General features: G+C 42.9%; 1 protein-coding gene across 1 annotated transcript in view; it reads right to left on the reverse strand.

The window, feature by feature from the left end:
• Positions 1–13,078: 13,078 nt before the first annotated feature.
• Positions 13,079–15,570, reverse strand: part of LOC127033612 (E3 ubiquitin-protein ligase TRIM71-like) — a 39,461-nt gene continuing 36,969 nt past the window's right edge. Inside the window, exon 4 of the mRNA XM_050921584.1 lies at positions 13,079–14,530. Within this exon, the coding sequence (XP_050777541.1) occupies positions 13,079–14,530 (1,452 nt within the window). The remainder of the gene's footprint in view (positions 14,531–15,570) is intronic.

Consider the following 15,570-nt stretch of genomic DNA (forward strand, 5'->3'; position numbering starts at 1 on the left):
TTTGCTTACGGTAGTCCACGCAAAAGCGTATATCCCCATCTGGTTTGGGTACCAGAACCACTGGAGATGCCCATGCACTGGTAGATGAGTGGATTATACCCATCTGTAGCATGTTCTGGATCTCCCGTTCTATAGCAGCTTGGGCATGAGGAGACACCCGGTAGGGTGGGGTTCTAATTGGGTGAGCATTACCTGTGTCAATGGAGTGGTATGCCCGTTCAGTCCGTCCTGGGGTGGCTGAAAACAATGGGGCGAAGCTAGTGCACAGCTCCTTGATTTGTTGCCGCTGCAGACGTTCAGGGTGGTTGAGAGGTTCACCTCTTCCACGCCACCGTCTTTTTCCCTTCATAGTAGACACCGTCAGGCCATCAGCATCATCTCCCTGGACTGTAACTGACAAACCTGTAAGTCTCTGGAATAGAAAGGCTTGAGAGAATTAACATGGTACACTCTGGGCTTTAGTGAGGAATTGGGAATACTATGAGGTAGTTTACAGTTCCCAGGCGCTCTTGGACCGTGAATGGCCCTTCCCATGATGCTTCATCTTATGGGTCTGTTGCGCCTTCAAGACCATAACCTGGTCTCCTACCTTGAAGGAACGTCTCTGGTATGTTTGTCATACCAGGCATTTTGCTCTTCCTGAGCATCCTTAGGTTTTCTTTAGCAAGGGCTAAAGAGTGTCGGAGGGTGTTTGTAGGTTGCTTACAAAGTCCAGAATGTTAGTCCCTGGAGAAGGCGTAAACCCCCTCCCATTGCTGCTTCCCCAACTGTAATGGCCCCTTAACCTCGTGGCCATACACAAGTTCAAACAGTGAAAACCTAAACTGGGATGTGGTACAGCCCTGTAGGCAAAAAGTAACTGCTGCAACACTAGGTCCCAGTTATTGGAGTGTTCACTGATGAATTTATGTATCATGGCCCCAAAGTTCCATTAAACCTTTCCACCAGGCCATTGGTTTGATGGTGGTACGGGGTGGCAACCAAGTGGTTCATCCCATGGGTTTCCCACAGTTCTTTCATGGTCCCTGCCAGGAAATTAGATCCTGAATCTGTAAGGATGTCGGAGGGCCAACCTACCCCTGGCAAAAATGTCTGTTAGGGCCAGGAACACCGTGTTAGCCCTGGTGTTGCCTAGAGCTAATGCTTCCGGCCATTGGGTAGCAAAGTCCACGAAAGTCAGTACGTACTGCTTTCCTCTGGGTGTCTTTTTTGGGAAAGGACCCAGAATATCTACAGCTACTCGCTGAAATGGGACCTCAATTATGGGGAGTGGCTGGAGAGGGGCCTTGACCTGGTCTTGGGGCTTTCCCACTCTTTGGCATACCTCACAAGACCGGACATACTTGGCAACGTCCTTGCCCATCCCCTCCCACTGGAAGGACTTCCCCAATCTGTCTTTGGTTCTGTTCACCCCAGCATGGCCACTGGGATGATCATGGGCTAAGCTTAAGAGCTTCCCCTGGTACTTAGTTGGAACCACCAACTGTTTTTGTGGCCACCATTCTTCCCGGTGTCCACCAGAAAGAATCTCCTTGTATAAAAGTCCTTGGTCTATAACAAACCGGGAATCGATTAGAAGAGCTGAGAGGCGGTGGGGTGCTCCGTGCCACCGCCCAAGCTTTCTGCAGGCTGCCATCTGCTTCCTGCTCAGTCTGGAACTGTTCCCTTAAGGCTGGGGTCACCAGTTCTTCCTCAGACTGTGGACTTGGGATTGGTCCCTCTGGAAGCGATGTAGGTGATGGTGTTGTTTCCGTTGCTGGTGAACCGCTCTCCACTGGTGCACCTGCGGTATTTCAGGCTCTGTTGATTTTACCAGTTCTGGCTCACTGGCACCCTCTGGCGTTGAGTTTGAAGATGTGGTTGCAATTGCTGGTGCTGGTTGCTGTTCCAGTTCCGGGCCTGGGACTGGAGGTGCTGTGGCTGTTTCAGTGGTTGGCATGGAATCTGTGTCCACTACCTCTGTCTGGGTCTCTGGTAACACAGACGAGGCGTCTGTGGACAGCTCAGGAACAGGAATGGGTCTGGAAGTTTGCCTGGTTTGGCTACGTGTAACCATCCTACTCTCTTGGCCCGCTTCACCTGGTTAGCCAAATCTTCCCCAGTAGCATGGGGATGGAATAATTGTCATAGACTGCAGAAGTCCATATTCCTGACCAGCCTTTGTACTGGACAGGCAGTTTAGCTGTAGGCAAGTCTACAGCTTGTGACATGAAGGGGTAAATTGTCACTTGGGCCTTTGGGCTGATGACTTTGGGGTCTACGAAGCATTGGTGGATAGCTGACACTTGTGCTCCCGTGTCTCTCCAAGCAGTAACCTTCTTTCCGCCCACTCTCAAACTTTCCCTTCGCTCCAAGGGTATTTGAGAGGCATCTGGGCCTGGGGATCTTTGGTGTGATGGTGGTGTAATGAACTGCACTCAGTTGGCATTCTTTGGGCAGTTGGCCTTTATATGTCCCAGTTCATTACACTTAAAGCATCTTCCAGTTGACTGGTCACTGGGTCGAGGTGGGTTACTGGAGACTGGTGAGGTGGAAGAACAGGGTGTCTGTGGCTTTCCTTGGGTTGTAGGTGGGGTCTTTGGTTGCCCTCGGTTGTAGGGTTTATTGTCGGTGTGCCCTCTGGGATATTCGTTCCCCTTGACAGTAGCTTTCTTGCTTTCTGCCACTTCCATCCATCTGGCTCCAATCTCCCCCGCCTCAGTGAGATTTTTGGGTTTTCCATCTTGTATGTATCGTGTTATGTCCTCAGGAACACCATCCAAGAACTGCTTCATTTGTATGAGGAGGTGCCGTTCGTCCAAGGATTTGACATTGTTTCCTGATATCCAGGCCTCACAATTTTTCCCAACGTAGTAGGCATGTTTGGGAAATGACACATCTGGTTTCCACTTTTGGGTTCTGAAACGCCGACAGGCATGATCCAGGGTTATCTCCATTCTTAATCTGGCCTTGTTTTGAAACAGTTTATAATTGTTCATTCGGTCCTTTGGCATTTCAGCCGCCACCTCTGCTAAAGGTCCACTGAGCTGTGGCCTCAATTCTACCATGTACTGGTCTTCAGGGATGCTGTACCCAAGACAGGCTCTTTCAAAATTTTCCAAGAAGGCCTCGGTGTCATCACCTGCCTTGTAGGTGGGAAATTTCCTGTGCTGTGGAACAAGTACTGGCGAAGGGTTGTTAGGATTGGCTGGAGCATGTTGCTTAGCCTTTTCTAATTCCATGGCCTGTCGGTGGGTCTCCCTCTGGAGTTCTATCTGTCTTCTGTAGGCTGCCTCTTCTTCTTCTTGTTTTCTGTGGTGGGCTGCATTTTTGGCGTCTTCTTCTCTTTTATGGGCTGCCTGTTTGATCTGTTCTTCTCTTTCTTTCAGCTCCACCTCTTTTTCTCTTTTTTCCATTTGTCACCTGTGGTCTGCTTCTTTGATTTGTTCCCCTGCTACCATTTTTGCCTTGGAAGTCATGGTTCTTGTTTTCTTGTGTTGGGGTGCCCTCTGGTGTTTATTGTCTGAACTGCAGGTTCTCTGTTGCCCCCTGGGGTCTGCCTAGCAACAATGTCTTTTTCCCTTTCTTCCTCTAGCTAATCTTTTAAATGTAAAGTAAACCAGAAAAACCACTTTATTTGCATGTGTATTGTGCTGGGTACTTGACTGTTAATCGGAGTGCTATTGTCTGACAAAAGACCCTTTTGTCACAGCTTAATGGTTCCTTGCTTAATATGCAAGCTACTGCCAGGAGAGAACAGAAAAAAAAATTTTCTCTGGTTCCTTTTAAAACCAAACCCTCTCTGCTTAAAAGCCCCTAGCAGAGAAAGAAAAATATAATATTCCTACTGGCTTCTGGATTCTATCTATCCCACCACTGCACACCATGTCATAACATTTTTCCCAGATCTGGACCTTAGCGTCCATAATATGGGTGTTAGCATGAAAACCTCCAAGTTTAGTTACCAGCTTGGACCTTATAACGCTGCCACCAGCCAGGGATTTATACAGTGCCTAGCTCACTGTGGTCTCCCCAAAACCTTCCCTGGGGGACCCCAAGACTCAGATGCCTTGAGTCTTACAACAAAGGGGAATAAACCATTTCCCTTCCCCCTCCTCCCCTCCAGGTGTTCCCTCCCTGGGTTCCTGGAGAGATATACAGAAGCAAGCTTCGTGAATATAAACGGAAGGACTCCACCCTCCCTGTTTCCAGTCCTGGAAAACACAAGTACCGAGACAGCTAATTCCCCCCCCCTCACCCAGAGGGTATGCAAAGTCAGGCTTAGTAAATCTAACACAAAGAGATTTCCCCCCTGACTTCTTCCTCCTACCAATTCCCTGGTGAGCTGCAGACTCAATTCCCTGGAGTCCTCACTAAAGAAAGACTCCAACAGGTCTTAAAAAGAAAGCTTTATATAAAAAGAAAGAAAAGGACATAAAAATGGTCTCTCTGTATTAAGGTGACAAATACAGGGTCATTTGCTTAAAAGAAAAAAATGAATAAACAGCCTTATCCAAAAAAGAATACAATTTAAACATTCCAGCAATTACATACATGTAAATACAAAAGAAAACAATATAAACCTATTATCTTACTATCCTTGTACTTACAACTTGGAAACAGAAGACTAGAAAGCCAGGAGACAGAAAAATCTCTCTCATAGCTGAGAGGGTCAGACCCAAGACAAAGACAAAGAACTCACACCCAAAACTTCCCTCCACCCAGATTTGAAAAAATCTTGTTTTCTGATTGGTCCTCTGGTCAGGTGTTTCAGGTTACTCCTTTCCAGGTGAAAGAGACATTAACCCTTAGCTATCTGTTTATGACAACCCCCTGTGCAGCTGGCCTCGGACCCAGCTGCTTGTCGGCCCTGGGATCAGCCACACTGGCCCCTGAAGTCATGGAGGTCACAGAAAGTCACGGAATCTGTGACTTCTGCAACCTACGTGACAGACGCGAAGCCCTAATTATTATTTAAATAGCACCAACGGTTTACTTGGCACCTCACAACCAATGTTTGGTCACATTTCTAATTTAATATCAAATCTCACTGTATTTTTAGCACAATAAAACTTTTAGCAGCTTCAGTGGTGTAGTCAATCGGATAATGTGCCTTTCAAATGTAATACATTGGCTTATTCTCAAAACGATTTGAATTAATTTGATCATTAATTATAATTAAAAGTATTATTTCCTTTGATTATCTTAGCTCCATTTTTATACAACCACAACCCCCTCATTAATTTGCACAGTCTGACGTGTGAATGTCAGCCAAGAAGAGCATGAGTTCTCTCATCATTTCCTGTAAAATCAATGAGAAACCTCCATGAAGGCCGTTGATTTATTTCAAAGCACAGACACTGTACTGAACATAACGACAGCTTTGCTTCTGAGACCGGATATCCGCTGACCATGTAGCGGAACTGAAACAGCAATCACAAGTTCAGAAAGGCCTCTAAGGTACTACTTTCCTCTGTGTGATGGATCAAATGCAATACCTTCTTTATGAAGACTTGGCTCGGATGGCAACCAATCAAGAAATTTTACACTAAGATCTATCTGAGGGATGAAAACTCCCTTGGGAAACTTTCCATAGAACCTCTGCGGTGGACAGGATTTATGTCCGAGCTCCCTTCTCTAATGTAGTCATCCAGGCCAACATATTACATATCTGTATTGTGATGGGGCAAGGCCAGATGGCTACAGTAAAGTACTGAGAAACAGGTAAGTTAGCCCCAGGCTAAACAAATCCCTAGGATCCTGGTAACCAAATGGCAGTTGCTCCAGGTTAATCAAGGCACCTGGGGCCAATTAAGATCTTTCTAGAAGGCAGTGGAGATAGCTGCTTTAATTAGAACACCTGCAGCCAATCAAGGCAGGCTAATCAGGGCACCTGGATTTAAAAAGGAGCTCACTCCAGTCAGGGAGGAACCAGAGGAGCGGAAGTGTGTGTGAGGAGCTGGGAGCAAGAGGCACAAGGAGCTGAGAGTGAGAGGATGCGCTGCTGGAGGACTAAGGAGTACAAACGTTATCAGACACCAGGAGGAAGGTCCTGTGGTGAGGAGAAAGAAGGTGTTTGGAGAAGGCCATGGGGACGTAGCCCAGGGAGTTGTAGCTGTCATGCAGCTGTTACAGGAGGTACTACAGACAGCTGCAATCCACAGGGCCCTGGGCTGGAACCGAGAATAGAGGGCAGGTCCGGTTCCCCCCAAACCTCCCAACTCCTGATCAGACACAGGAGGAGTTGACCCAGACTGTGGGGAAGATCACTGAGGTGAGCAAATCTGCCAAGAAGCGCAGGACCCACCAAGATAGAGGAGGAACTTTGTCACAGTATATATTTAACCTGTCTGCCTAAAAGTTAGGCACTTTAAACCACATTTAGGCACGTAAACAACAATGGTCTGATTTTCACCCACAAATCCCTCTGAGGTCAGTGAGACTCACAGATACTCAGTACTTACAAAAAGTGACCTGATGTTCAAAGGTGCTGAATGCCTGCAGCTCCTATCCGCTTCAGTGGTAGAGTTTGTGGATGGAAAGCAGGCCTAATGAAAAAAAAACTGCACGTGCGATATACGTACCAAGGACTTGGGTTCAAAGAAATTTGCCACACTCTATAGGTTCAGGGCCTTTTTTTTTTAATTCTGTTGTATTTTGTTTTATCCCTGGGTTTGGGACAATATTAGTTTCTCATGGACTGGGAAGTAAAGGGGGCTGAAATATTTTTAGTCGACCCTAGGCAACTTAAGTATTCTGGCATTTGCTAACTTCCAAGTATTTGACTTCATAACATGAATGTTCTTTTAACATAGAGGGGTTTTGTAATTTTATATAGCAAAAATAGTATGAAGAAAATGTAATTAAACACAGAAAATAAAATATTATAAACACATTTTTAAAATTCTAGTTTATAAAAACATTGCATAATTCTTTATAAGCCTAAACTTACACACTGATTTGTGGATTTCATTTTATCTTTTAATACAATTAAAAGCAAAACATATTTCTATTAAATAAAAAAAAAGGCAAAAAACCAACACAAGACAAGCGGGTGGTTTAAATACACAGCGTGAAGAGGTATTCAAACACGGTTCAGTCTGCAAGGACTCAATTCAATGAAATTATGTCCTGCTTCTCTTTTGTGAAAATATAGGCAAGGTTACAGAGTCCATTTTAAAAATTAATTGGTGGTGATCTTCCTTGACTTTGTACTGTGAATGCCTGGACTCTGTTTTTGTGTTGTTGTGTTTTTTAAGTAGGAAATCCTGCTTTTTTCCATATTATGTTCTGGTCTGTGTCATAATGCACCTTGAGCAGAGGTAACAGACCTGTGGTCTGACTCCATTATTAAAGAAGAACATTAGAAAGCAATGACTAGTGTCCACTGCGGCCCTGAAGCAGTGATAGGCAATCATAACTAATATGCAAGGGTGTCGGTCTCTCTACACAGTTACTTGTATTGTCTCATCATAATTGTGTAAAAGGGCCTGGTACGGACGTCATAAATCTCACATCCATTCCCCTAAAGGAAGGGGGGGGATGGAGTAGAAATAACTGGAGAAATTGACTGGAAGAATTTCACAGAGCATGTCAAAGAAAGGGTAGAAGACGTGTGAAAAATGAACCCTGGAATATGTAGCATTTAGCCAAGGCAACACGTCACTCATAGGAGCACACCTATGTACTAGTGATCTCTGTTGCCTGTATACAAAAAGCTTTGAAAATTCAAATAGTTTAAGGTGCTTCCTGTTAATAATTAGAAGAACTACCACTGAGCTATACTCGAAAAGAGATTAGATTGTAGACAGAGAGCTCATTGATGTAGACAGCCACACACGTACAACCAGACCTCCCTTCACTCCTTATAGACCAGAATGTTCTTTCAGCTTTCCTGCGGCACAGGCCCTTCACATTCAGAGGAGCGAGCCAGGCACACACCCTATGGATCTGTTTTCTGGGAAGGTGTGTACAGTACACAGCCATTTAGAATTTGGCTCTTGATGTCTGTTTTCTAAACTGACATTAATTCCTAGCCAGACAGACCCTCGCCCTACACTATGCCACACCATCCATTCAACCCCAGCCCTTCCTACCAACCCCACACTACGCCATGATGTCCAGCTTCCCCCCCACCCCTGCCCCACTCACCCACCATGGCTTTCCCGCTTACTGACAGGGTCCACTCCCCCCCCCCCCTTTCCACCTCAGTCTCAGCTGGTTAAACTGTACTGGGAACTCCCTGCCACGGGCCAGCCTGTCCTTAAACCACCAGGGGTGATGGCAGAGGCCCAGACACGAGACCCCTTTCATCTCTGAAGGCTAGAGGAGGAAAGAGGGGGTGGGCAGGGGGTCTAAAGGACAGAGGAGCTTGGGTAGATGTTTGTCTCTCATCTCCAAGTCTACTGCAGACCCCAACATTTGTCCAAAGCCATGGGGGCTAAAGAGGGCTGCTGCCTGCATAACCAATTATGATGCAACCTTTAAACTAGACTGTGCTGCCTGGCACTTGTGCCTGCCATAGGATCCCCAATGTACTTCACAAACAACTAATTTAGTACCCCGAGAGGTAAAGGAGTATCGCCCACATTTTACTGATGAAGAAATGGAGGCACCACAATTAAGCGACTTGCCTATGGCTACACTGGAAATCTCTGGAAGAACTGAGAATATATTCTGATATAAGGCCCATGCCTTAGCCAAAGATCGTCCTTCATTCACAAAAGTGATATTGATTTATCAAGGCACGGTGCAAAACCAATCTATTTGTTAAATTGAAAATATTTTGGCCTTGCAACAAGTTACTATTACCTGCATATTTTTCGGAAAGAGAGTTTGGTGTATTTTTAACAAAGGTCTCATATTTCCTATACTTTATTCCTTTGGTCTTTCAGAACACGACATACACTTTCTCAATTTTTGTTTTAGAAGCTTTATCGTTTACAGAGAACCAGTTTCACTTTCTCCACAATGTGCTCTGTCCTTTTTTATAGGATGCAACAGAACATTTTTTTAAATGGATAACACATAGACACACACGAGACCCAACCTTGCCATGAAAAACTCACATTTATTTGGTTAACCAAAAATGAAAAAAAACTGCATAGGAACATTTTAAAGTCCACAGAGACACTGACTTTGTTTTAAGGCTGCCAGTAGCTGATACATCATCCCCTTGCTACATCCTTCAGCCTTCTCTATGGATCACAAAGATACATTCAGAAGCCTCCATTAACACAAGAGTTCTCTAACACTGTTAGTTTGTTCTACATAACAGTTTGCCCATAACCTGTCATGCTTTCTTCTTTGCAGTACGTAACATTTTAAGTTACAAAGCCCAGCAATTTTTGTCGAAATAGACAAGTGAACCCTTTTTTGGATAATAGGGGATTGTGTTAATGGCAGGGTTTTTTGACATGACCTGTTCCATTAACAGTTATAAATGCTGTTTTTAATGAGCTGCTCAGAGCAATGTCTGTCCCACTGAGCATTTTTTCTTAGTAAGAAAACAACACGATTAATCACAAAATAGAAAAGTAGAGAGCAGCAGAACAGGAAACTACAAGAGCAATTGGTTCAAGGTGCACAACTGCCAAGAACTGACAGAATCATTCTTGAAGCTCGTGGCTTTACTGTGCTGAACTAGATCAAGATGACAAATACTTCTAACTGAGTAATTACATTTTATGAGATGGGCTTGTATCTACAGTAAATCAAGCGAGGACTTAAACTGTCTACAGAATTTGTTACACTGGTCTTAATTGGACAGAGCTTCCATTTGCTTTTGATGTTTCCATTTTCTAAGAATCTATGTCTCAACAAAAGTACCAAATTAAATAGTATGTATGGGCCCTCACTCTTCTTACTTAAAATGTATCAACCACCAACCAAGATAAGCATGACAAGTAAAGCACAATACAAACAATAGTCACATACAGTAAGAACCCTCCCCTCACCCCTCCAATCAGGGTGACTAAACATACCTTACAGACTAGTTAAAAACTTTTTAGTCCTTTTAGGAGGGAAACAGAGCAAAACTCGGGAACAAGACATCTCTTCTTCATAAGGAAGTTACTACATAGACTGAGAAGTATTCTACAAATCTATAAAGGAGTTTACGGGTCTGGTAATTTAAAGAAAAGTATCTACCCTACTTCACTACGCAGACATATACCAGTCAGTAAGGCTCTGTAAAAAGAGTTTTAAAACAAAAATATCTACCTGAGTTTGCAAGCTGATAAAATCATTAAGAGAAGGAAGAAGATGCCAAATTGGCTTGTTAACCCCTAAGATCACTTAAAAGGACATCAAAGTACATTTTTCATCATAACGTTTACCAAACCCAACACAGCATATATCCATTAGTGGTTTTCTGTACCCACCTCTTCCAACTTTTGTCACTCAACGACTAGGGGAGAAAAACAAGAATTTTTAATACAGTAATCTGATAATGTGCTTCTCTAAACTTTATTCCACATGTAAAATCATGGATCTACTGAAAGCCACTATTAAAGTCAAATACACATTCAACACAAGGGCTGCCTCTGGTAAGAACATTCAGTCTGAATTGCCTTCCAGGAACAGAAACTTGTAATCTATCTCATTCCCTTCAAGCATTTGGTATAGCATGGTGTTTAAAGAAATTATACCCTTAGAGTCTTTTCTGACAGGATACATTTGTGGGTATGCAAAAATAGATAAAATATTTTTCTTTCGTAGAGAGACGTAAAGGTCTTAAGGACATAAGAACTCTGCAAATAAAGACACAAAATGTGTCATTTCAACTGGCAGTGTCATACTACTGAAAAAAAAATCAGTTTCAGTTTCAGTTTGCATAATTCCTAATGAAAATGAGTCCAATTAACAGGAGGAGGATTAGAATTAATTTGCCCGAGTGTAAGAATATTTGTTTTTTATTTATGGTTCTTTAGCCAGGACAGCCTACTATTTCCACAGGGAGGCAACAACAACAAAAAATAGCCACCTGTACACATCTAATATTTCCATTTAAACAAAACTGCGTATCCTACAGACAGGATGTGCTCTTCCCCTGCATGCAGCCTTACACTTTTGTCTGAGACCATCTGATACTAAACTGAGGTAAATGCTTTACTTCTCCATGGTAAGGTAGAACTTTAAGAAACAAAAACAACTGGGTCTCTATTTGTGCATTCTGTACCACAGCAAACTGGGTTCCAGCAATCTTCAAAGGATTCGAGGACCTGAGGTACAATATCTAACGCAAGTACCAGTGCAGAATTTTTTAGACAGCTCTAAACTGTTTCTCTAAATCTCTCTCTCTCTCTCTGTCTCTCTTTTATTTATTTATTTTTTATTTTTTTAAGAAAAATACCCTATTACATTTTGGCACCATTTGGATACACTCTTTTACCAAATAAAAACACCACCACTTTGGCATATTTCTTTAAAACCCAGAACTGAACATAGAAATTTTATGAGCTTCAAAAGAAGTAAAACCTTTGGCTGGATCAAGCCTAAAGACTGCTCTGGAAATAAATGAATTTGGCTTAACTATAACTAGACTGAGTCAATCGCCAGCAATTCCAATGGAATGCCACAACGAAGTGCCTCCTTCTGTTTCCAACTTGATGATTTTTGGCCCTCATATACATTAAATTTTAGGTTTTTCCCTTCTTTATGGTATGCACTTGTGGATTTCCCTACATCAGTTATACTTAAAGGGTACAAATTGAAGGAGTGACTGGTACTGCATCATCTAGCACCATGGCTACCTCATAAACCCTCAGCTAGGACAACACTGAAATGCTCACTAAAACAGTTCTGAAATAACAGGACTGCTTCATATGGCTGAATTAGGAGATGATGAGAGTTAACTGATGATAACATTTCACAAAGCGAAAATGTACTGACAGCCAACATTGGTACAGTTACATTCCTTTGGGAGCATTCAGTGTACAAGTCTGTAGATCCAAATCAATTATTCTTCTCCAAAGCTAGAGCCTGGGGTAAGGGTGAAGAGACAAACAAAGCTTCTCCTTCCTCTAATCCACTTCTACCAGTTCAGGAGATTATACTGAGCAGTTTAAGAAAATGCAGGAGTTTGCAACCCAGTGTCAGACCTTTGCTCACCTTCCTTACACTCCTGTCCTGTATGTCTATTCGCCTGTTTTCTACATGTATCAGGACACCGGAGGCATTATCCAACAATTGTCCATGAACATACACAGAATAAATGTTGCATCCGATTTGAAATCCTACCAATGATACACCAAATAACCAAGCCCCTATGGGGCATATGATGTTGGCATTAAACTTTTCCTATAATAATATTACACTACTTATTCTCATTGGATTATAAGCTCTCCATTTTATATGCTACACTAATATTTTTAAAGGGGAGCAAGTGTGCTTAAGCACTATCTATTACAGTAACAGTACAGGAAATTGTTTGGGTAGCCACACAGCCCTTTAAAAAAAGAAAAACCAAAAGCTTCCCAACGTGATGTGAAATACTTTTAAATCAAATAGTCTTGTTGTCCTGTAATCAGATCCAGTGAATTAAGTAAACAGAAACTGTAAAGGAAGATAGTATGCCTCCCACAAATAAAGACAGGTGTGTGGGCTTCTCCAGTCTTGTGCAGCAACATAATATGACATGGCGAAGGTCAACAGAAATTCCACCAGACTTCACATCTCTATGCTAAAAACACAATGAGTTATAAAAAGGAGAACAGGAAAAAGTTATCTCCTGCAGCAGCATTTAAAACAAAAACAAACCCCTCCCAACAACCTGCCCCCAACAAAACCACAGTATGTTCAAGAATACAAATCCTTCATCACACAACTACCTAATGTGCACAGTAACACGTTTGTGCATGATGCCCCATGTGGGGAAGAGGTCAAACTTACTGCTGGGGGGCAGGAGTGAGGCGGAGAACACAAAGATAATGAGGTAAACAGAATTTATAACTTTACAGGATAACTCCCTGCAGAAAAGGTACGTACATTCATCTGTAAAAAAAATTAAAGATGAAATGGGTTGGAATTAAAGTATTTTTTTTGTTCTCTTAAAAAGAATTTCCTTGAGACAGTTTCTTCCTAATTCAGGTAACACAGATTAGAAGATGAGAATTCGATTGTTTCCTAAGTCAACCACAACAATCCTGCCATCAGGGGTGACAGCTATACCTGAAGGTCGGTCCATCTGACTAAAGCCACTTCCCTGAGTGCCAAATTTGCACAAAAATCTACCATTTGACTTAAATATCTGCACTCGGTGGTTCCTAGAATCAGCCACAATGATGCACCCCTCTTGATCCACCGCCACGCCTTGCGGGCGCAGGAACTGGCCGTTGCTGGTGCCTTTTGACCCAAGGAAGTGTGTCAACTGTAAATCTGGATCAATAAAGACAAGGCGATGATTATTTAAATCCGTTACCACCAGGTAGCCTTCTTGATTGAAGGTAACACCTCTGGGATGATCAAGATGGTTTAAGAGTGCCCCCTCGAAGCCATATTTATTCAGAAACTCACCATTAGGTCCAAACAGTTGAATCCGATGGTTCTTTGTGTCAGAGACCAGGATTTTGCCATCAGTGTTGACTGCCACATCCCATGGGTAATTGAATTGTCCATTCTTGTTTCCCTTTTCCCCAAATTTCAGAATGAACTGCCCATCAAATGTAAAGATCTGGATGCGATGATTATCCTTGTCAGCCACGACAATCCTACGCGAGATATCACAGGCAACACCAGCAGGCTGATCGAACTGACCAGGCGCAGAACCCCACGTGCCAAATCTGTGATGAAAGTTGCCACAGGGCTTAAACATGTGAATGCAGTTATTACTGCGATCAGCCACCATAATGTACCCCTCTCTGTCTACACAAACTCCCCAGGGGTGACACCACTTGCCACTGTTGTTTTTCTCGCTGACAAATGGAAGCTCTGGTAGGTCAATGACAATGTAACCGAGCCCAGATTTTACCATGACCTTGAACGGACTGTTCTCTATGTGACAGTTGTACATCAAGACAGAGACTAGATGTTCTCCCTCCAGCTGTGGTCTGTAATTGACCAGGTAGGTTCCATTCTGGTGATCATGGACACCTGCGCCGAACTGGTTTCCATCAGGACCCATCACCACTGCGGAGATCATATCGCCCCCTGAAAGGCATGGGTCACCATCATGGTCATAGCATCTCACTATGAAGGAGGCCACTCTGTCCTGTAGTGCACGTTTGAGACCTTTCCCAGTGGCTCTGGTCAGAGGAGCAAAGGCCCCACTGCTGACAAACCCCATTGTTTTAATGGCTGTATACAGAGCCTGGTTAGGAGGAGTGAACATGATTCTGTCATCCTCCTGCGGCTGTAGAAGGCCTCTCATATTCTTCAGCTCCTGCACTTGAGCCAGCATGCAATCCCGAGCGAAGAGAATATCCGTGCTACGACCCTTCTGTAGGACCTGCTGAACCACACTAATAGTGTTGTCCAGTTTATTTAGATTCTGACGCAACTTTTCAACTTGCAGGTGAAGGGTCTTGGCTTTGACTTGGTTAATCTTTTCCACCTTAAAAACAAACAAAACAAAAGCATTACATTAATATTAAAAGACAGCTAGCAGCGCAGACATATTTTTCTAGTGGTGCTTTTTTAATTTCTACATAAAAGATTGTAGTGTAGTTGCCACGGGGATGTTAAGAGATCATGAATGGAAGGGGAAGTGGTCTGCAGGACAAACTCTCTATGAAGATGTGGTCCATATGAGGAAAATGATTAGGGGAAATGTGGATGCTTATTACAAAATGAACCTGCTGAGAATCACTGGTCCCTCCTCTGACAAATACAGCCTTAATTAAAAGCAACACACACTTCTGCCATTAAGTTCTGCTGCAACAGTTTGCTATTTAAAAGAAAGGTTATTATTAATTATTTATTATTATTATTATTATTATTTTTATTAACTAAAAATAGTCTCCTTGCTTTGCAGTTTTCCCATCTTCCAGTCACAAGGAGCACTAAGTTACTGGCATAATAGGATTTATAGGCAGAGTGACAATTTTTTTGCCCATTTATTTTAATACATGTTTTTCTTCAGTACTTCAGCAATCCATTCAAGATGTTAACGGCAAACACACATGCCTTGGAAAGTTAATGATATGTGTAATCATTTCATTGTTGCAGAATGTACTCCACCAACAGTTATGCAGCCAAGCAAACATTCAGAAATGTCCAGTAGTGTGTCCAGCTGCTCAATGTGCATAGTGTTTGACGACTGCAGTTATATGTTTGCTTGATTGTTTAACAGATGAAGGAAGAAGTCCTGCAAGGGTGAAGTGTGGACATGTGTTGTTAAACTTACAAGGCGTGCAGCTTCTCCCTTCCTCAGAACAGATCCCAAAGGCTTAATATTCAAAAGTGACTAGAAAGTCACTAATCACTTCTGAAAAGTTAGGCCTAAAATGCTACTTACATTTTTTTTTCCTGGATGTACTGAGTTAAAAGAAAAACTTTGTCAAAGCTGTCAGCAGTTGGTCATTTCCTCTTTTACAGATATATTTCAAAAAAAGCAAGCTATTTTAAAATTAATTCTGAAAATGTTTCTGGTGT

This window comes from Gopherus flavomarginatus, chromosome 13, assembly GCF_025201925.1.
Source record: "Gopherus flavomarginatus isolate rGopFla2 chromosome 13, rGopFla2.mat.asm, whole genome shotgun sequence".
In the NCBI taxonomy this organism is placed as follows: domain Eukaryota; kingdom Metazoa; phylum Chordata; order Testudines; family Testudinidae; genus Gopherus; species Gopherus flavomarginatus.